The sequence below is a fragment of the Erinaceus europaeus genome, chromosome 1 (assembly GCF_950295315.1).
Source record: "Erinaceus europaeus chromosome 1, mEriEur2.1, whole genome shotgun sequence".
NCBI lineage: Eukaryota > Metazoa > Chordata > Mammalia > Eulipotyphla > Erinaceidae > Erinaceus > Erinaceus europaeus.
In genome coordinates this window covers 74,527,371-74,549,621 of record NC_080162.1, presented here as the reverse complement: position 1 = coordinate 74,549,621, position 22,251 = coordinate 74,527,371, and the positions used below count along the sequence as shown (strand labels likewise).

General features: G+C 44.7%; 2 protein-coding genes across 5 annotated transcripts; one reads left to right on the top strand and one right to left on the bottom strand.

Annotated features, from left to right (window-relative positions):
- Nucleotides 1-902: 902 nt before the first annotated feature.
- REM1 (RRAD and GEM like GTPase 1) lies at nt 903-12,019 on the bottom strand. The gene is made up of 4 exons (XM_007523053.3): nt 11,680-12,019; nt 10,164-10,246; nt 4,980-5,175; nt 903-1,506 (listed from the first exon to the last, which is right to left on the bottom strand). Exons 1-4 carry the CDS (start codon nt 12,017-12,019, stop codon nt 1,235-1,237), a joined length of 891 nt encoding a protein of 296 aa, XP_007523115.1. The 3' UTR covers nt 903-1,234.
- DEFB124 (defensin beta 124) lies at nt 11,894-20,283 on the top strand. Of its 4 annotated transcripts, XM_060188020.1 has the most exons (5): nt 11,913-12,029; nt 12,572-12,679; nt 12,937-13,023; nt 15,252-15,335; nt 20,073-20,283. In XM_060188020.1, exons 4-5 carry the CDS (start codon nt 15,272-15,274, stop codon nt 20,228-20,230), a joined length of 222 nt encoding a protein of 73 aa, XP_060044003.1. In that variant the 5' UTR covers nt 11,913-12,029; nt 12,572-12,679; nt 12,937-13,023; nt 15,252-15,271; the 3' UTR covers nt 20,231-20,283. The 4 variants fall into 4 exon arrangements, 2 of the variants coding, with proteins under 2 accessions (XP_060044003.1, XP_016043609.2); XR_009549015.1 differs by lacking the exon at nt 12,937-13,023 and having other exon boundaries at nt 15,252-15,345; XM_016188123.2 differs by lacking the exon at nt 12,937-13,023.
- The last annotated feature ends 1,968 nt before the right edge of the window (nt 20,284-22,251 follow it).

The window sequence follows — 22,251 nt, the reverse complement described above, 5'->3', positions numbered from 1 at the left end:
CTCACTATCTCCTACTTGAGAGGAAGGCTGGGTTCTGAGGTATAGTTCAAACACTCACTGGCTCTGTGACCCCAGTTTATACACTCCCTTCTCTCGACTTCAGTTTCCACATTTGAAAAATGAGTTGGACTAAACTGGGGATTAGTGGATTGAGTTTCATGGAGTGGTCCCCCTCCTCCCTTGAATTGTATACAAAATTGTGTGTGAAAATCCAATTGCCTGAGACGGTAGCTATCTGTCACATTCTCCAAGAGGACTGTGCATACAGTGAGCACAGACTCAGTCTGACAAGCCTGCATTGGAATCCCGACAGCCTCCCTTGTATTGATATGATCTTGAGCATGTGCCTTTGCCAGCTCAAGCCTAACTTTCCTAAATGGGAAGCAAAGCTTGTTAAATTTAGCTAGTAGTTAGCTTAGACCATACTCAGATCACAATAAACACTAACAACCACATAGCAAGAATGAGTGCTGAGATTCCTTCCAGATAATTTTTATGAATCTATCTATAATCTAAAAAATGGGACAATGAGGGGCTGAAAGGCAACTCACTCCCATAGGGTGTGCTCCTTGCTAAGCAGCAACGTTAGTGCCCCAGAACCACATGGGAGTGCCATAGCACCAGGAGAAAGTTCTGGTGCTTGTGGGGTATCTCTCTCTCTATCTGTCCGTCTGTCTGTCTAAAATTAAGAGTAAAAAAATTGACCCTGGGAATGGTGAAATCAATGAAAAAAACAAAACAAACAAATCAGTGGGATAATAGGGAAACAGCAGGTTCTCACACTGAGCTTGGTTATTTGTGCTCCACTGTGTGTACTTCAAAAGTTGAGCAGAATCCACATCTAAGAGGCCACTGTATGCCAGAACTGAACACTGCTCTGATTAAAAATAGAAGTCTGGGTATTTAGATAAGTCATCCTTATGATTTATTGTGGGGAGTTTCTGAAGGTTGGCCAGAGTCCAGGGATAAGAAAGATTTTTATGAAAAGACACACACCCCCAGAAAATACTACTCTATGCCCAATTTGGGGTTTTGGCCCCACAGCCCATGCATTTATTTCCTGGAGGAAGAGGGGTCCCTGAAGTTGGGCCTCTGGGAGAGGCTCCCACCTGGAGCATCAGTCAGGCAAAGCTCTTGAAGTGACTTCAGGCAACAAGTCTTTGTCTTTTGGTGGCGTTGCTAGAGGCCAGAATGCACTCCAGTGTCCCTGCCACCCTTAGGAGGGTTGATGGCTTCAGAGCACAGCTAGGTTGTGGCAGGATTTGGAGCGGGCCTTGAGTGCCTGGCGGCGGGCACTGCTGGCTGTCAGGCGTGCCAGGAAACGACGAGCACGTTGGCCCAGGCTTGCTCGCCGTCTGGGTGCAGGTGGCTCTTGGGCCTTGCTGTCCCGACGGCGCAAGCGCAGTTGGCGCACCACACCCTCGAAGAGCTCCGCCACATTGTGCTGCAGTGTGGCTGATGTCTCAATGAATTTGCAGTCGAACACCACAGCGCAGGCGCGACCCTCTGAGGAGCCATGGCCAGGAGAACCACAAAGGAGCCATAACAAGAAGGCAGAGAAATAGATAAGAAGTGTGTTTAGTCTCAGTTGAAAGCAACCTTTCCTTTACCCAAACCTCGTGCAGGAGGGAGGCAGTCAGACCTGTCTTTGCATGGTCTGTTTGCAAACTAGTGACTGATAAGGATAGAAGAATGAGACTGACAAGACCCAGAGGCAGGAACCAGCTAGAAGAAGCTCTTGTATGCCAGGTAAGGTCTCTGATGTGTGCATCAAATGATGTGGGGGAGGTTGTTTAAAAATGTGGTTGGGGAGGTGACTCAGTGGGTGCTTTGCCTATCTGCCACCCAAGGTTCTAGCACTGAGTATTGCAAGAGTAGGGCTCTGGTCTTTGTTACACAAAAGTGAAAAAAATGCAGATCCCTTCAATGGGTAAAGTTCAGGACTTCCAAGTGTAAGGCCCCAAGTTTCATCCCTGGCACCAACTATGTCCGAGCAGTTCTTTGCTCTCGCACTCATAAATAAATCTTTAAAACAAACAAAACTCTTGAGTTTACTCACAGAGATTCTGATTTTAGTTTTGGGATGAGGGCTGGGAACATGCATTTTGATAAATTCTGGAAGTTATGTTGCAGAATTTTGAGATATCTACTCACAAAGCAGATATCCATCTCCAAGAGTGCTCTTGGACCTGGGTTCCATGGGCCTGACTGTGACCTCAAGGCTTCCCCTCTCTAACTTTCAGTCTCCATATATTATTAAGAATTTACTCAGTAATAGGACCATTTAAATATCTTGGGGCGGGAGTCTGGCGGTAGCGAAGCGGGTTAAGGTCATATGGCGTGAAATGCAAGGACCGACATAGGGATCCTGGCTTGAGACCCACTGGCTCCCCACCTGCAGGGGTTTGCTTCATAAGCGATGAAGCAGGTCTGCAGGGGTCTATCTTTCTCTCCCCCTCCCTGTCTTCCCCTCCACTCTCCATTTCTTTTTGTCCTATCCAACAACAATGACATCAATAACAATATAACACCAACAAGAGCAGCAAGGGCAACAAAATGGGGGAAAATAGCTTCCAGGAGCAGTGGATTCACAGTGCTGGCACCAAGCCCTAGCAATAACCCTGGAGACAAAAAAAAAAATCTTGGGGTCAGAGAGATATCTCAGTGGTATCATACATGCAATATGTGTTAGACCCTAGGTTCTATCTCTGGTATTATACAAAATGTCTGTGATTTCTCTAGCCTGCTTTTCTCACTTTCTAAAAAACATAATAGGGAGTCTTTAGATGTCAAAGACCTGACATATCAAAAAGCATTTCCCATTCCATTACTTCTATTGAAAATATAATTTATCTATGCCATTAGTGTGACTCAGGCTCAAGTCCAGCCTCCCACTTTATTGAAGAAAGCTTCATTGCTGTGGTTTCTTTCACCCTCTCTATTTGTATCTTGGCTCTCTGTGTTGCTCTCACTGTCTAAAAGTTAGAGCAATGGAACCCCAGAAATGTGTTTAAAAAGTGACATATATATTATCTGTAACTTTAAATGTTTTAGTTCATTAGTCTGGGGAGGGCACACCTGATTAAGCACACATAGTACTATGCACAAAAGCTCAAGGACTCACACAAGGAACTGGGTTCCAACCCCCACTCCCACCTGCAGCTGGGATACTTCACAAGTGGTGAAGCAGGTCTGCAGGTGTCTCTCTTTTCCCCTCTCTATTTCTTCCTCCCTTCTCAGTTCTCTCTGTCATATCTAATGAAATGGGGTTGGAGGAGAAAGAAAAAATGACCACTAGGGGCTGTGGTTTTGTGGTGCCAGCACAGAGCCCCAGCAATAACCTTGGAGGCAAATAAATAAATAAATGTTTTGGATTGCAGTTACCAGCTGACATAATATTATGTTTTGTAAAAACTAAAACTTGCAGGTTGGGCAGTAGCAAACCGGGTTAAGCACCCACAGTACAAAGTGCAAGGACCCATGCAAGTATGTGGGTTTGAGTCCCTGGCTCTCCACTTGCAGGGGTGCTGCTTCACAAGAGGTGAAACAGGTCTACAGGTGTCTATCTTTCTCTCTCTCTCTCTATCTTCCCTTCCCCTCTCAATTTCTCTCTGTCCTATTAAAAATTTTTTTTTAATGGTCACAGGAACAGTGGATTTGTAGTGCAGACATCAAGCCCCAGTGATAACCCTAGAGGCAAAATAAATAAATAAATAAAAACTAAAACTTCGTTAAATTTGAATTTATAATTTCTCACTGTATTTTGGAGCCAAGTATTATCTTTTTTTTTTTTTTTTTTTTTGCCTCCAGGGTTATTACTGGGGCTCAGTGCCTGCACCATGAATTCACTGCTCCTGGAGGCCATTTTTTCCCCTTTTGTTGCCCTTGTTGTTGTAGCCTTGTTGTGGTTATTATTGTTGCTGTTGATGTCATTCGTTGTTGGATAGGACAGAGAGAAATGGAGAGAGGAGGGGAAGCTGGGGGTGGGGTGGGGAGAAAGATAGACACCTGCAGACCTGCTTCTCACCATCTGTGAAGCGATGCCCCTGCAGGTGGGGAGCTGGGGGCTGGAACTGGGGTCCTTACACCAGTCCTTGCCTTTGTGCCATGTGCACTTAACCCACTGTGCTACCGCCCGACCCCCAAGTATTATCCTTCTTTTGTCACATATGTAAGTTCTTGAAAATCCCTATAGCTATGGTCTGGGAGGTGGTACAGTGATAAAGCTTTGGACTCTCAAGCATGAGGTCCTGAGTTCTGTCCCCAGCAGCACATGTGCCAGAGTGATGTCTGGTTCTTTCTTTCTCCTCCAATCTTTCACATTAATAAATAAATAAACTCTTAAAAAAAGAAAAAGAAAAACCCTATAGCTACTGAGTATATTGCCTCATGGATATGGGGCATGAGAAGAGCCATAGGGAGATTTCTTTGTCTTTTTCAATTTATTTATAAAATGGAAATATTGACAAGAAAGACCATAAGATAAGAGGGATACAATTCCAGAAAAATGTGATTTTCTAATATGGTGCTATAATTGAATAGGGTCTCACACTTATTCGAAAAAGGAAAGCACTCTCTCCATTGAACCACCTTCTTTCAGGCTCCACACAGCAATTTTTAAGAAAAAAAAAAGTTTAGATCTGGTTATTAGAGACTGGTGAAGAGAACCAGCTGAGTAGTAGTACAGAAAAGTACAAGGTGACCCAGGTTAAAGTGGAGATGCCAGGGGCTGTAGAACACAGCGAGAAGGGATGTGTGGTTAGGGAGGAAGATCTGACAGGTTTACAGGACTGGTTTTGGGGGACTGAGAGAAGAGGCAAGAATGATTCTTAGTTTTGGGGTTTAGGCAAGTAGACAGGTGGGGGATGAAAGTAGGTGGAGGAGGGAGAAGGACAAATAGTCACTGAGAAGAAGTGCATCTGAGGAGAGTAATAACTGGATTTGAGAGACAGAGGAGAAGGGTGCAATGGAGGGCTCACCTTCTACAGAAACTTCACGGCAGCGTGCAAGGTCAGCCTTGTTGCCCACCAGGATGATGGGTACATGGTTGGCCTGGTGTGTGCGCCGCAGCTGAATACGGAGCTCAGAGGCACTCTCAAAACTACCTCTGTCTGCGATGGAGTACACAATGACGTAGGCACTGCCCATCTGCAGGCATGATTCGTGGCTTTCATCCTGTGGAAGAGGAACCCCAGACCCATACTCAGATATATACCCTTACTGAGAAAAGTGGAGCAGGGATGATCTAATTGGTGAGATGACCTGAGGTTTATACTCTGGACAAATTTGGGGGGCAAATTTTGTCATCATCCCGTGTCACCTTGCGAAAACTACTGCTGTTTCCTGGGCTCTAGTTTTTGTTTGAAATACTGTGCTAAACTCACCAACAAGAAAATACAAAAATGAGGAGAGGACATGAACAGAATATTCACCATAGAAGAGATCCAAAAGGCCAACAAACATATGAAAAAATGCTCCAAGTCATTGATTGTCAGAGAAATGCAAATAAAGACAATAATGAGATACCACTTCACTCCTATGAGAATGTCATACACCAGAAAAGATAGCCACAACAAATGCCAGAGAGGTGTGGGGACAAAGGAACCCTCCTACACTGCTGGTGGGAATGGAAATTGGTCCAACCCCTGTGCAGAGCAGTCTGGAGAACTCTCAGAAGGCTAGAAACGGACCTACTCTATGACCCTGTAATTCCTTTCCTAGGGATATATCCTAGGGAACCAAAGACACCCATCCAAAAAGATTTATGTATAACTAAGTTCATAGCAGCATAATTTGTAATAGCCAAAACCTGGAAGCAACCCAGGTGTCCAACAACAGATGAGTGGCTGAGCAAGTTGTGGTCTATATACACAATGGGATACTACTCAGGTATTAAAAACGGTGACTTCACAGTTTTCAGACTATCTTGGATAGAGCTTGAAGAAATAATGTTAAGTGAGATAAGTCAGAAACAGAAGGATGAATATGGGGTGATCTCATTCACAGGCAGAACTTGCAAAACAAGATCAGAAGAGAAAACACTAAGCAGAACTTGGACTGGAGTTGGTGTATTGCACCAAAGTAAAAGACTCTGGGGTGGGTGGTGGGGAGGGTTCAGGTCCTGGAACATGGTGGTAGAGGACCTAGTGAATTTGCCTGGCCAGGTTTTCTTTCTTTTTTCTTTTTCTTTTCTTTTCTTTTTCTTTTTTTTTTTTTGTCTCAAGATGGTCCAGTCTTGCCAAGAGTGTTCTTTTTACCTCCTATATCCCAAAGTAAGAAAAAAAAAAACAAAAAAACAATGAGGACAAGAGGTTGATTTCAAAGGGAGGTATTTTCCAGAACAGGTTTGAAAAAGAGATGCGAATATGGCAATTGTGGCAATGGTAAAGGGAGGGGGTGGGAGAAGCAGGTCTGGGTACTAAAAAATGGATTATTCTATTGCCATATTGTTTAGAAGAGACCCTCTTACCTTTGTTTACTTTGAGGGAAGCTGAACTACAAGTAGGGGTGATAACAATCACCTTGTAAGCAAAGACTTGCATGATAACCATGAAAGGATGGTCACCATCAGTATCTCTCTCTGCCAGCACTTATCAGTCAGCTGTAACCCTGTATATTTTAATCTAGTCACCTTCAGTTCCAACAGACCAAAGCTCCTTATTTATACAAGTATATTGTGATGTTCCCTTTATTAACCTGAATTGAAAATTTTGCATTCTATTCTGTGATAAAGGGTCAACTTGATCAAATAAAAGTTTAGCTTTTGCCCTCAGATACTAGGAGGTAATCTCTAGACTCTAGGAATAACCTGACTGAAAGGTGTAGTTTCTTGTGGGGTGTGAAGTCACACTGCATAGAAACAAAATTATTTGTGGTGGGCAGGCCATGTGGGAAAGCAACCAAGTCTATGTGATCAAGTTGCTGTGAAAAAACAGAATCAAAATTCTGTGACCACTGTGCCTGCTTGGCAATATGATGGGGCTATTCTGAGAACTGTACCATTAGGTGATTTCATCTTAATGTTAAAATCATACAGTGCAAACAATGTAGATGGTATAGTCTACTATATACATAAGCTATATGATACAGCCTCTTGAGATCACAGACACATATGTATGGTCTGTCATTGACCAAAATGTTGCTAAGTGTCACATGACTATATTACATGTGTTTAGGCACATATCCTTGCAAAGGGAAGAAAGACAGTGCTGTCAGTGACACTACTGGGAGGCTGCACATACAGACCTTTTTTGAACTCTGCCTCATATGTTTCTTCTACTAGCAGACATTAATCTGCATTCTTTTGCTGTAATAAACTATAATAGTGAGTTAAAAAATTACTTTAAAATCGTTAGGCAAGGAAAGTCTAGTAACTTTGATATTTTATTTTGGATGGTGCTCTTTCATTAGGGACAGCTCTCTGAGAATGGAACACATGAATGACAACTTTGCAAGTGTTAAGATGTGGTTCTTGCCCTTCAAAAGCTCCTGGTCTGGAAGGGAGACTATGAGAATGGAGAATTATGATGCAGTGTGGTAAGCTGTGTGTTAAGAGAGTCATATTTAGGGCTGGAGAGATGGTGTGTTAGGGCATACGCTTTTCCAGGCCATTGTACAGGTTCAAGCTCTGGTACCATATGGAGGTGCTGTGGTAACAGAAGCTCTGGTGCTGTAACATCTCTTGCTCTGAATGAAAAAAAAAGACTCAGAGCATATGTGCAAGACCCCAATTCTATAAAAAAATAATAAATAGGGGGTTGGGCAGTAGCAAAACTGGTGCAAAGCTTGAGGACCAGCTTAAGGATCCCGGTTAGAGCCCCGGCTCCCCACCCGCAGTGGGGTCGCTTCACAAGAGGTGAAGCAGGTCTGCAGGTGTCTATCTTTCTCACCCCCTCTCTGTCATCCCCTCTTCTCTCAATTTCTCTCTGTCCTATCCAACAGAGACAGCAATAATAACAACAGCAATAAAAAACATCAAGGGCAACAAAAGGGAAAAAGAGATAATATTTCTTAAAAAAACAAAAAGGCACTTTTAAATGGCTAAAGGAGATATAGTGTTGGTGATGGGAGTTCAGAAGAATTCAACCTGGAAAAGTATAGAAGGGCTTCTTAGTATACCAGCAAGTGCAATTTTTTTAAAAAAGATTTATTTGTTTTATTTTAATGAAAGAGATACAGAGAGAAAGTACAGAGAGAGAGACAGTAAAGCACTGCTCATCTCTTGCTTATATGGTGGTGGTGGGGACTGGAACTGGGACCTCACAGTCTCAGGCATGAAATTGTTTTGCAGAACCATTATGCTGGATCGCTCCCCCCTACCCCCCCACAAATGCAATTTAAAAAAGAGTAGGTGTGGGGGTCGGGCGGTGGCGCAGTGGGTTAAGCGCATGTGGCGCAAAGCGCAGGGACCGGCGTAAGGATCCCGGTTCGAGCCCCCGGCTCCTCACCTGCAGGGGAGTCTCTTCACAGGCGGTGAAGCAGGTCTGCAGGTGTCTATCTTTCTCTCCCCCTCTCTGTCTTCCCCTCCTCTCTCCATTTCTCTCTGTCCTATCCAACAACGAATTGCGTCAACAAAGGCAATAATAATAGCCACAACGAAGCTACAAGGGCAACAAAAGGGGAAAAAAAAAAAAGAGTGGGTGTAGCAGGAGGGTCAAGAGTGTAGAGGAACATTGTTTATGGTGTGTGTGTGGGGGGCGGGAACAGAAAAGTTTCCTGAAAACTAAACCAGATGGTTGAAAAGGAACGCATCATTTCTGTGGTCTGCACTACGGTCAAAGATCTCCAGTCATTTTGTCCCTTCCTAGGCTAATTAACCAGAGACCAAATCAAACAATTATGGGTTTTCATTCTGGGTTCTCAATCTTGACAAGTTCCTTCCTTTCACTGGGTGTTATCTGCAGAATGAGAGGGGCAGTCCACGCCACTCATTCATTCATTGCACAAATGTCTGTGAAGAATTTGTTACGTTCTGGGGTCATAGAAGTTAGTTGGTATATGGATTCATGGTTCACAGTGCCTGGATTTATGGGCAAGAATCCCTCGGGGATGTGATTTAAAAAACATTCTAGGAACACTGCTTTTATAAGTCCTAATGATTAGACCTGGATTGAGACCTGATCATTCATACTTTCTCCAGGTGACCCCCAATGGTCAGAAAGCTAGAGTACTGTTGAATGAGTCAAAAACTTACACAAATTCTCTGAGATTCTGTTTCTGCCTGTGACCATCATGAGGCTAGGGTTTGTTGCCCTGTTTGTTGTTGGGTCTGTCCTGTTTGTTGCTAGGTTTCCAGTGTTCTAACCTGTGACATATACTTAGAAGGTATATCTTTTATTTCTTTTTTCCTTCCTATTTTATTTGATAAGACAGAGAAATTGAAAGAGAAGGTCGAGATAGTGAGGGGGAGATATAGACATGTGTAGACCTGCTTCACTGCTCATGAAGCATCACCACTTCAATGGGGGGAGGCAAGGGGCTTGAAGCTGGGTCCTTTTGCATAGTACTATATGTGCTCACCTCTGTTAAACTGCATAAAAGCTAAAATTAAAACAAAAAACAAAATAAACAAAAACCCAGCAGTCTGGGAGGTGACACAGTGGATAAAGCATTGGACTCCCAAGCATGAGGTCCACAGTTTGATCCCCAGTATTGTATGTATGAGAGTGACATCTGGTTCTCTTTTTCTGTCTCTTATCTTTCTCATTAATTAATAAGTAAAATGTTCTAAAAACTATTGAAAAATTTCAAAGATAATTCATCCAGAAATTCATTTCCCAGGTGAGAAAACTGAAGCTCAGAGAGATCATTTGCTCAGTCACAAAACTGGAAAGAGAAAGAAAAGTGACTCAATTTCAAGCATTGGTGCTAAATCTAGTGTTCCTCTCTCTGCACCATGCGGCTGAATAGAGTGGGATAAGGGTGTTAATAACTTTGAGGGGAATCTTTGTGTGTGTGCATGTGTGTATGGGGGCAGATCTTGGACTGGCTTTAGGGAAGGGACCAGCACGAGAGAAGGGTATTTCTGTGCAGGAGTTGCAGAATTTGGGTATGCGGAGGGTGGCCCCTGCTCTGTAGTGGCATGTGATGGGGATGATGGGGACAGAAAACTAGCACAAAGTTCAGTACCGACCCTTCCCCAAGTCCTGCCTGCTGTCTCATACCAGTTTCTCAGCCTCCCAGGTGTCCATGACCACCAGCGTGGTGTCCTCTCCATCCACTGTGAGAGTCCTCTCGTATACATCTTCTGCAAATGAGGGAAGATCCAGATCTCAAAGACGTGAAGCAGGCCTGGGGAGAATGCCCCAATCCATCTGTCTATCACAGCATCCTCTCACTGCTTACCACACTAAAAAAAATATTTATTGGGTAAAGACAGAAGAAATCAAGAGGCAAGGGGAAAATAAAGAGGGAGAGAGGAGGAGGAGAGAAACCTAAAGCACTACTTCACTGCCTGTGAAGCTTTCTCAACCTCACACACCACTACTTAGCATCTCCTCACCAAACTTTTTGATGACTACCTCTTCAGATTGGTCAAGAAATTCCAAAAGGAGCCCATTGTCTCTCCAGCTGCTAGTAGGTGCTGAGAAAAACTTTGTTGGCTTGGTTGATTGAATCAACGTGGGATTCTGGGATTAAAGTTGGACTGGTAATTCTCCTAGTCCTGCTCTGTCCCTGGTTTACTATATGCTTCAGACAGGTAATGTTACCAGCTTTGTGTCTCAGTTTTTTTAATGCACACCTCTCTGATGGGTTTTTGCTCTCAGAAGGGAGTGAGTTCTCACTCTCTGGGGTGAAGGTGGGAGAAAGGGTCTGCCCACTGTGTTCATCACTCCTTCTCTGCTTTTATCCAGGAGTGCCCCTCCCCTCACCTCAGGCTGTAGGGACCCATGCAGCTCCCTGCAGAGACCCATCTTTGCTTTCTCTGGTCTGTCTACCATCATTCTGGGATCCCCAACACTTTCAGTGTCTCTTGGGAATAAAGAAACCTAACCTAGAACTTGGAGTCCATCAGTCTCCTTTCTGGTCAGAATTTTAGTTTTTGCTGCAGGTTGTAGTGACTGCAAAGATCTAAAAGTAGGAGCAAAGGTAGGGATTGGGATATCTGAGCTGGATGGGAATCACTATGTTTTTTCTTTATTTTTTAAAAAACATTTCTCTTTCTTTATTATTGGATATAAACAGAGAGAAATTGAGAAGGAAGGGGAGCTAGAGAGACTAAGAGAGACACCTGCATCCCTGCTCCACCACTTGTGAAGCCCCCCCCCCCCCACTGCAGGTAGGGAGCGGAGGCTTGAAGCTGGGTCCTTATGCACTGTAATGTGTGCATGTAACCAGGTGCTCCACCACCCTGCCTCCCTATGAATCACTGTTTCTTTTTTACACTTGAGACTCATGAAACTCAGAATTGCTTCCATTATGATATGCGAATGAATGAAGTACCTTCTTCCTATGAGAAATTAGCAAAATTCTTAGTCACTGTTCAAGGACTCCCTCTCCTACAGAGCATTGTGCAGCTGTGCCCTGTACAACTCTAACAGGCATCATTCACTTTACAGTCTATTTGAATAATCCTGTTACAGTGGAGCAGTGCATGAGGTTCTTGACAGCCTTGTGCCCCCCCAATAACACATCTTTTACTTCTCTAACCACAACCCAACTCAGTCCATAAGACCCTACCTCCTAGCTGTTCCTGGAGGTCCCGCTCTTGTTTTCCTGCAAAGAGGCTGGCCAGGCTCGTCTTCCCTACACCAGGATCTCCAAGTAGTACCACACGGTAGAGGGCGTCCCAGGACCCTTCAGAGTCACTGGATTCAGAGGACCAGCTGTTGGGGCTGGGTGAAGGCTGCTGTGCAGGAGAGTTGAGGGAAGCTGATTGGCCCAGTCGAGGATGCTGGGATTTGGTAGCAGATGGGGTGCACAGGAAGCCAGACTGGTGACCTCGGGAAGACAGGGGCAGTGGAGTGCTGGCTCGACGATGCAGCGAGGTTTTTGTTTCTTGCTGGGTGTTTAGTGTCATCCTTGGGAAGGTGAGTCTGTCCCTCCTTCCTTCCTTCCTTCCTCCCTTCCTTCCTTCCTTCCTTCCTTCCTTCCTTCCTCCTGAGAACAAGAAAAGGGAATGGGCAGTGAGCTATTTGCTTTGAGCCCTCACCCCATGGAGTGGGGATTGGGGCTTCAGGTCCCGTGGGAACCTGGGCTATGTTGGGACAAATGTGTACAAAAGCTGTGAATCCAAACTTGCACACATATCCAGAGGCCAGTTTCTATGCTTAAGGATGGCTGACTGCTCCCTGGCTGACAGGAAAAGGGGCAGCAGCGAGATGGGATGTCATACAACCCCTCTCCCATTGTGACAGGAGACCCAGCTTTGAAAGGACCCCAATCCTTTCCAATAGATCTTTTCCCCACGGTGGGGGCTGGGGACTGGGGTGGGAGAGATGGAGGGAAGTTCACTTCTGCTGCCCAGAGCAAGAAGGCTAGGGAAGAGGCAGGTCTTAGAGGCTGGGTATTCTCAAGAACAAGGGGGATCTGGGGGGTCCTTCCCTTGTAACCTGAGTCCCCTGGTGCCCAGGGAGCAGCGTGTCCGACCCCGCCCCCTCAGTGAAAAATTCAGGAGCCACTGGTGTGACGCCCTCCAGCTGCTGTTGGGGGACAGAGGCTTCGCAGAGCTGGGCCTCAGGTTCGGAGACAATCTGAGTCTTGGTGGGGGATTTCGGGCGGATGGAAAATCTCAGGGCCCCGGAAAGCATGCACTGGTCCCAGAGTCCTCATGTAACTAGGGGTGTTCAGAGTGAGTCCCTCTACTAACCAGGGGATTTCTGGTGCGAGGCTATTCAGCCCTCCCCACCTCCAGGCCAGAGAAGCCTTACTCCCTCACCCCTACCCCCACCCCTGCCTTGACCCCCACCTCTTCCTCCACCTCCTCCTCCACCCCAGGGACACAGATTCGAGGACCCCTCGCTTCAAGCTGCACAGCAGGAGTCGCGGTGCAGACGCTGGTCAACTCCGCACTGACTCAACTAAGTTGGCTGCCACCTGCCCTGTTCTTTACCTGGGCGTAGGGAGGGGTCGAGGGTCCCCGGCCTCCGCAGCCGCTGGGTGCTTCAGGCAGAACCACCACTTCGCAACACAGCCCCTCCCCGCTGTCCCGCCCCGCTGTCCTGCTTGGGGAGGAGCCGAGACCCCGCCCCGTCCAGCAACTAGGTCCTGCCTGGTCCAACCCCGCCCCACTGGGGCTGCCCAGGAGTCTCCGCCCCAACGCTGGCCCGCCAAGCGACTTTTCTCAGAGCTCAGCTGACCCTCGGTTTTGCTATTGTCCTTCGCCTGGGGTAGTGGTTGTTGTTGGTGGTGGTAGTGTGTCGAGCCAGAGGATTAGGAGAGCTCTGAAACCCTGCGCCTGGGTCCCCCTCTTCATTCACATCCATCTGTTCCAATAGCGTGTGTGCGTGTGCATGTGCGTGTGTGTTTGCAGGGTGGGTGGTGGTTAGTACGAAGCTTATACGCATAAAAATCACCCAAGAAACTTATGTTCAGATTCCCAGGCCCTACTATCTATGAGAGGCCGATACAGCAGACTTGTTCAGAGAAGTAGCAGAGGGTAGTTCAGGAGAGTCTCTTTTAAACGGGCGCCCTAGAGATCCAAGACAGAACTGTTCGAGCCTGCTAGAAGAAACACTGATCTGGATGGAGAACTAATTTTGGGAGATGACTAGAAGGGTGGAGAGAGATATTTATGCTAGGGCTGTCCTGTCTTTGGAAGAATAACTTATGGGCATTTGCTGGTAACTTGTGCTCTACCTGGGATGGCTTGAGCACGATGCCTGGGTTATTAGTTTTTTAAAACCTTACGACGCTAAGAGCATCAGCAGAGGCTTTGCTGGACCTGGGGCTCAGTTTTCTCTTTACTGATTCTTTTTGTTACATTCCATGACATTAAAAACAACAACAACAATAATAGTAAAAAACTTCCCAGCCACTATGTAGGAGGAAAGAGACACTGTGATCTTGGTATAAAAGAGTAAGTTGGCAGTAGTTGGTGATTTTTGTCACTTCATTGGGCCAGGGTTCAAGTTCTTTTGAGTAGGATCCTTCCTTTTGGATATTGAGGATTGGGCTGAGTTCTCAGTGGGATCTGTGGAGACCAAGCTGTACCTGTGAGTGGGATTCATTGTCATGGCTGAGGGGGCCCAAGTGCCTGGCTCAGAGTGATTTCTACAACTACCTGGTATAGATATGCTGAGCCCACGCAGGACTCTGGGTAGATGCTGAGCCCCCTCATGCCTGATTTCCTTCATATCTTGGCTCTTGTCCTTTGCAGGGCCATTTCCATTCTCTTTGTCCAATAAACTTGTTCAGGCCATGCCCCACTGTTTCAGGCACATTCTGTTCCTTCTGCCTGGAAAACCCTTTCCACTGCTCATCTTTCAAGATATGACTCAAGATGTCTGTGTACCAGACACTGTTTTAAGCTCTGTACATATATTTTCTCAGAGACTTTCAAAACTCAGTGATGCAGTAGAATCACTTTAAGAGCTTGCTAAATTGCAACTGGCTGTGACCCATCATGCCTAGAGCTAGCTATTCATTTAATAGATTTGGGTAGAGATCAAAGATTTGCATTTCTAACAAGTCCCAAGTATTGTTGCTGTTTGCTGGTCTGGATATCACTTTGAAAGCCTCCTTATTGTTTTGCATATTTCTGTAAATGAATTTGGCAGCTATTACTCTATACTCTTTTTGAGGTGGTTACTGTTAGTTTTCTCTTTTTCAGAGTATACTTAATACATGCTTGTTTGAATAGGCCTGTGGATTCTGTCCCTACCCCTTTGACATCAGAAAAGGAAACTTCCATATGTTTAACTTTGTAAGGTAGCTTGTCATACTATCTTCCATGATAGCATGGAGCCAAATGACTAGCCCAAGGTTTTACAGTGATTAAAAAGAGACACTGCTATTTAACCAGATATGGCTCCAACCAAAGCTTTTCCATTCTCTCAGGTGGGGAAGATGTCCAGTTTCTGAAGCACTGTTTCAGGAAATACCATCCCTAGTTTCAGTGCTCAGGAGCCTCTACAGGGTATGGCTGGACAATTTACCACATAGCTGGCTGAGATCCAGTGACATCCTTGGGACCACAAGGCCTCAGGCTCCCACTTCAGTGGCCTGCTGCCCACACTTGTGCAGCCCCATAAAGTCTGGGCCACAAGCAATAGAGCTCAGCATGCTTGACTCTTCTCCTTGTGTTCTGCCAGGTGGCCTCCCCAGGAGCTCCATGGCCATGACACAGTTGCTCCTGCTCATTATGACTCTCCTTGTTCTGGGTCATTTGCCACCAGGTAACATCAGGTGTGTGTGTGTGTGTGTGTGTGTGTGTGTGTGTGTGTGTGTGTACATGTGTGCGTGTTTAGAAATGAGGAGTAAGGGGGCCGGGTTGTAGCGCAGTGGGTTAAACACACATAGCATGAAGCACAAGGATCGGTGTAAGGATCCTTGTTCGAGCCCCCAGCTCCCCACCTGCAGGGGGGGTCGCTTCATAGGTGGTGAAGTAGGTCTACAGGTGTTTGTCTTTTTCAACCCCTCTCTGTCTTCCCCTCCTCTCTCAATATCTCTGTTCTATCCAACAATGACAGCAATGACAACAGCAATAATAATAATAACATCTATAAACAATTAGGGCAACAAAAGGGAAAAAATGGCCTCCAGGAGCAGTGGATTTGTAGTGCAGGCACCAAGCTCCAGCGATAACTGAATAACTGATAACCGATTACTGAAGGAAAAAAAAAAAGAAATGAGATATAAGTTCTCAGGTCCTGTTGGATAGAGGAGCACTTAAATTCTGACTCCATTCTGGTTTTCTGGGAAGCTTAGAGCAAGCTGCTAAGTTGGTCTAAACCTCAGTTTCCAGATCTTTAAAGTGGGAGTCACTCAATAAACAATTATGTGAAAAATATTTACTATGTATCAGGCAGTAGTACAATTGCTTGGGATAGAGGAGAGGAAGGAACCAAGGTTCTTGCTGTCATGGAGCTGACATTTCAATCACTGGTGACAGAAATTAACATGATCTGATATGTCAGGTGGAGATGAGAGCTAAAGAAAGAATAGCAGGGAAAAGGTTAGTGTGGCATGTGCATGTGAGGGTGGTCAGAAAAGATCGCCATTTGTTTTCTGTTTTAAGCTTTTGATTCAGAAATTTTTCAGAGGGCACGAAAGCAGAGAGGTTAGTATAAGAGACAAGACAAATTAAAAAAATTGTTACTATGGAAAAATGGAAAATTATGCAAAAAAGAAAACAAATGATGTAAGCTTTTATTTTATTACTTTAACTTTTTGTTGTTGTTCTCCTGGGATCTCAGGAGAACACTATACCACTGCTGCTGGTAGATTTTTTTCTTACCTTTTAATTTTAAATAGAGAAAGACAGAGAGGGAGAGAGAGGCAGAAAGAGGCATGATACCATGGAGCTTCCCCTGGTGTCTGTCATCTGTGGTCCTTCCATGTGGCATTAGGGGCTCAGACCTGAGCTTCCTTGAATGGCAAAATACTTAAACTCCAAGTTGAGTTATCCACCTCTCCAATGATGTGCAATTTAAAAAGCAACATTTTTTATTTTAGAAGTCTTTAAATATAGATAATATAACCTCCCTATGTATTTATTACCCAATCCCAACAATCATTACCTTTGCATCAATCCTGTTTTTTTAAAAATTATTTTTATTTACCTATTCCTTTCTCCTTAGTGAGCTACTTTGAAGTGAGTCTTAAATGTCTGATTCATTTGTATAAGGTAGATTGAGTTGAGATCTGAATACAGTGTGACCACAAGGAAGATCATTGCAGGCAGAGGTAGCCAGGCAGGAAGAGCCAGCTGGGTAACTGATATATCAGAGAAGCAGTGAGGGGCCAGTGTTGCTGGAGTATGTGTGTGGGGAAGAGTCAGGAGGAAGGTGAAGCCAAAGATCTGAAAGGAAGACAGCAGATCATGTAGGAGAAATGGCAAACTTCTGTATTTCAGGGTTATTAGAAGGTAAAGTTGTGATGATGTGTTAAGAGGAGTTACAGGAACCACCTTCACCTGGGACTCAGCGTCTTTGATTCTGGGACCAGACTCACCACTTACTGGTCTGGAAGAATGGGGAAAATCCCTCTCCCTCTTAACCTGGGAAACAAGAAGCTTGGCCTAGAATGAACCCTGCTTGTCCCAGATCTCTACTCTGTTATTCTGAATATTTCACCTTTCATTTATTGAGTATTTACTTTGGACCAGGCACTATGCCTAATTAATTGAGTCTTTTACAATTGCCTTCTGCAAGATGGTTATACAGGTGAAGAGTCTGAGGTCTAGATGACTCTGCTGAGAAATGACAGAAGTGGGACTTGGACCCAGTTGGTTTGAGCTTGATTCATACCATCTTGCAACGAATTATACTTCTCACACTCTTTGCCACATAGAGATTTTGAAGTTAGTTGTATTTCACTCTAAGTTTCTGTAGCTTGGCAGGTTGTTAGTTGACAGGGCTGAATAACACCCTTGAATAAATCCAAGGTGTCATTTGAGGATTCCTTGGGGGATTTATTTATTGAGATCTCTTACTTCTTTTTTAGTTGTCTCTAATTCATCCTTGATCTTGCTAATTCTGTCGTCAGCCTCATTTATTCTAGTCTCTCTTCCCTCTACTGTTTTCTGGAGTTCATCTATTTTGTTACCCTGTTCTGATACTGTTTTAGCTTGTTCAGCTAGTTGTGTTTTTAGCTCAGCTATTTGCTCTCTAATAACCTTGAGATAATTAGTGTTTTCTTCCAGGGTCTAATTTGTTGTTTCTGCATTTCTGATGACAATTCTTTCAAACTCTTTACTCACTCCTGTGTTTGGATGTTGACTCCATTATTTTGTGCTTCAACCTTTAGGGGGCTTTTAGTTGGACTCTTGTCCTGGTTCATTTCTCCAATATTTCTTCTTGTTGGTTTAACCATTCTATATAGTATTTTATGAGGTCCCTTTCTCAGTACTTTTCAAATTACTGACCACTCTTGCCTGGATTGACTTGTGTCTAAGTAAGGTAATTAAAGGGTTCACAGTTGTGGAAATTGACAGTTGTTTCAATAGTATTTTAATCCCTGAGTTGGAGCTCCATTGCTTAAATCCTCTTTTGTTCTTTTTCTTTCCTGTAGGCTATGGGAACCTGAGGGCTTTTAAACTATAAGTAGGCTTCTTAGCTTAATCACTGACTCCTGACCAAGAGATAAAGCAGGGTGTGGCAGAGATAATCCAGTGGTTATGCAAAGAGACTCTCGCAGTGCTACCGCTACCCCCCCCCCCCAGGTATAGGTCTTCTCCTGAGTTTCCTGGTTAGTTCTCTGTCCCCTGGTATCAGCACAGGGCCTCCCCCCTGCTGCTGCAGCTGCTGAGGACAGTAGCAATGGAGACTCACAGTTTGCATTTGGTGAGTCTTAGGGGAGACCTTTACTACCTTCAGCTGTCTTTTTGCTGGTGAAGCAGACTAGAGGTGGTGTCTCAACTGGTAAACTGCCAGGCTGTTACCAGCCACTTAATCTCTCCCTAGGCTTCTCTCTGTTCGAGAGCCACATGTGTTTGCACTCACCAGTGATTTGGTGGGTTCCTGAAGTCATTCTAGTCCTGTCTTGTTGTGTTCCCAGATGTTCTCCTTTGTTATTCCTAGTTGATCCAGGAGAGGAGAGGAGAGAAACACAGCTAGTGCTGCTCCATAGTTCTGCCTCTGGGATTTATTTATTTATTTATGCTTGCTGGGGTCTTACACCTGTGTAATTCCCCTTTTTCTGGTCAACTCTTTCCTCCCTGCTTTGATTTTGGGCAGAGAGGGGAGTGAGAGAAAAAATGAAGAAAAGGAGAAACACCTGTTCTTGGAGCTTTTCTTTGTGTCATTCCTGGTGCTCCTATGTATTGTGGGGATTGGGGTCTTGGATCACTGCTCTGTGCTCAGTGAAGTATGTGCTTTACCAGGTGAAGTGTTACCCTAGCACCAGGATCTTTTTTTAATCCAGAGAGGGGTAGGGAAGTCTTTTTACTTCTTATACCAGTCCCTTCTGAGTTCTGGATCATATTCTAGAAATACTGTAACTGAGACCTGTCTCAGTGGTGGTCTCTCTTTACTCTCTCATACCTGCTGTCATTGGCCATCACAATGTCCTAATTATGTCCTCCAGAACATTCATCATAAATCCTATTTAGTATACCTGTTGAATCAACTCTTAACTTCCCTCCCTTCTGGAATCTCTTTGAGAGTGAGGGTTATGCCATCTTATTCATTGTGCTGCCATGTTTACTGAAGGAGTAAATGAAAATGTTTCACCTTATGCTCTCCTCCCTTGGAGTAGGTACAGGACTTAGTCCCTCAGAGCCTTACTTTTCCCTTGGGCTCTGGCTGGAAATCCCTTCACCAAATTATGACATTGAATCAGTCTCTCTGTGTGTGAAGCAGTTTACATAAAAGTGACTTGTGAGACTCTGGAACCTGATTTCCTGGGTTTGAACTCTGGCTCTGCTCCTTAATGACTGTTAGCTTGGATAAAGTTTTTATCCTTTCTGTGCCTTGGATTTTTATCTACATAACAGGGGTAGTAACATGACCAACCCTATTCCAATAGTGTTACTATGATGAGTGTTGATTGTGTACCTGGGGATATGGGCTAAGCAGTGTAGGAAATGAATCTCTTAATTTGTAACCAGTGAGTGGTCTAACTTGTGGCTTAGCCTGGAACAAGTTAAGTTTAGCAGAGATATGGGGTATAAATTTTAATTAGCCTCATCATCCATGACTAGTGGTCTAATTTGCTACCCCTAGTCTAACCCTTGATTTGTGGAAAGGGAAGGGGAGGGAAATGAATGTGCTCAGTGCTCAAATCCTGTGACCTAACTTGTGATCTGTGGACCATCTTATTATGATTAACCATCTAACAAATTACCAGGCAGCTATCCTGTGACTTCTAATCTAACCTGGGTCCTGTGATCTAACCTGCGGCCTGACCTTGATCTATAGTTCAGTCTCTGACCATGGACACTAATAACTGTTCTGTAATACTCCTTTATACAGGGAAATGTGAATTCAAACGGTGCTGGAGGGGCCAAGGGGCTTGCCGTACTTACTGCACGAGGCAAGAAGCCTTCATGCACCTGTGCCCAGACGCCTCCCTGTGCTGTCTCCCCTATGGAATCAAGCCTCAGCCACCCCCAAAGCCTGAACATGTGTAGCTGGTTCCGGAGCTGGCACTTTGCCTGTCCAATAAAGTACATGCTGCCTGTTGTATCGTCTTGCTGCTTATTCATTGTCCTCCCAACCCTAGGGGCCAGTGGCAGGGGAAGTCTTAGGTGTGGGAGAGAAGAATGGTAGAGGGAGATGAGGTTCTCTGGGGAGGGTGGATGTGATGACCATTATAAATGGTTCCTGTTCTGCTGTTGTTAAAATTCGGATGCTCTAGCTGGCCGGGCTAGCTTCATGGGCGGGTAACAGAGACCACCAAAGACATACGGCTGGGCAGGGAAGCTGTATTTCTTTATTCAGGAACAACGATTCATAAACTAAACCAAACTAATCACCAAACAGGACTCTGCTGCCTCTTTCCCCCCACAGCGGCACCAAGCACTCTCGAACTCTGCAACTCTCCAACTCTCCAACTCTGGAACTCTGGAACCCTCTCGGGGTTCCTTGGGGCGGGGCCAAGCGGCCCGCGAAATTAGCAGGACTGATCCAATTTTCTTGCCGGGGGAGAGCTAGAACAACCCAATGTAAAGCATACAACATTCTGCCTATATCATTTTTCTCTGTTCAGCTCTGGAAAAAATACTTAACCTCTATAAGCCTCCTCAGTCTCCTCACCTGTAAGATGGTTGTAGCAGATTAGGACTTTATAGAAAGAATGCAGAAAGAAGGGATATAGTTAGTAATGAGCTAACAGCTATAATCTTGCACTAATAATAATTAGTGAATGACAACAAGAATAAATCATGTGTTTCTGGCACTTACAGTGAAATGGTATATTTGGCTTAGATGATAGATTTGTTGAGAATGAAAGGGCTTTTCTATCTTTTGTTTTAACATTTATCTTTTAACATGTTTTAACATTTGTAAGAGACTGTCTAGGTGAAAAGGACTATCAAGATTTTATGAAAGGGGTGGAGGAGATAGCATAATGGCTAGGCAAAAGACTTTCATGTCTAAGGCTCCAAATTCCCAAATTCAATGCCCCACACCACCATAATCCAGAACTGAGCAGTGCTCTGGTTTAAAAAAATTATGAAAGCAAAGTTGTCATGTAAATAGAGAGTGGGATAGCTGGGAAGAAAACACAGAATGGGGAGATAGGCAGACAGGCTTCATTTTAACTACCCTGCATCAGGATTTTGTTTGGATGGAAAAACTAAACTTGCAGGAAATTATTCTTCTTTCATGAAAAAAAAATCTGGAAGTGGCAGCAACTGTGTCAGGGCAAGCATCCATGGGATCTCAGTCACATACCTAAGCTGCAGGCCTCTTGTCATTGTTTAAGACAGGAAGGGAAGGAGAAGAGCCGGCACAGGCTAGTTTCTCACTTTCACCAAGAAAGCAAACACTCCCTGGAATCCTCCTCAGCAGACTTCTGCTTATTTCTCAGGGGCCAGAAATGTCACATGGCTGCTCCTGACGTGAGAGAGCTGAGAAAGAACGTATTTGGTCCTCTAGCCTCTTTATAGTAGCTCAGATGGAGAGGAAGAGGAAGGGTAGTGGGGAGAGCCTCATTGTTGGCCACCTTGTCCCTCAGTTTGAGTGCAGAAAAGTGACAAGTGTGTTGGCTAAACTGAGGGGAATGCCAAGGGCAGAGAGACACTTTCTCACTGTCTCTTGAGACTTTCTGGACAAGTTCAGGGTGTCTTAGAGTAAAAGGATGGATTTGCCATGGCCAGGCTAAGAAAGGAGCCACCTGGGGCTGGAGTAGTCTTGGAGACTACTTGCTGTGCCAAGTATTAACCTTTTAGTTTATGGCAGGAGAGGGATCTGGGGATATGCCTGAGGTAGCTGGGGTCAAGAGGGGGCTCCTGACAGTCATAAACAGCAGGTAACCAGCTTGAAAGCATTGAATTATTCAAATTTTTGGTTTTATTTTAAAATTATTATTATTATTACTACTATTATTATTATTATCCTGCATCTTACTTAACAGTGATTTCACTACACCTAGGATGTTTTTCATTCAAAGAGAGAGACTTCACAGCACTGGAGCTTCTTCCAGTACCTA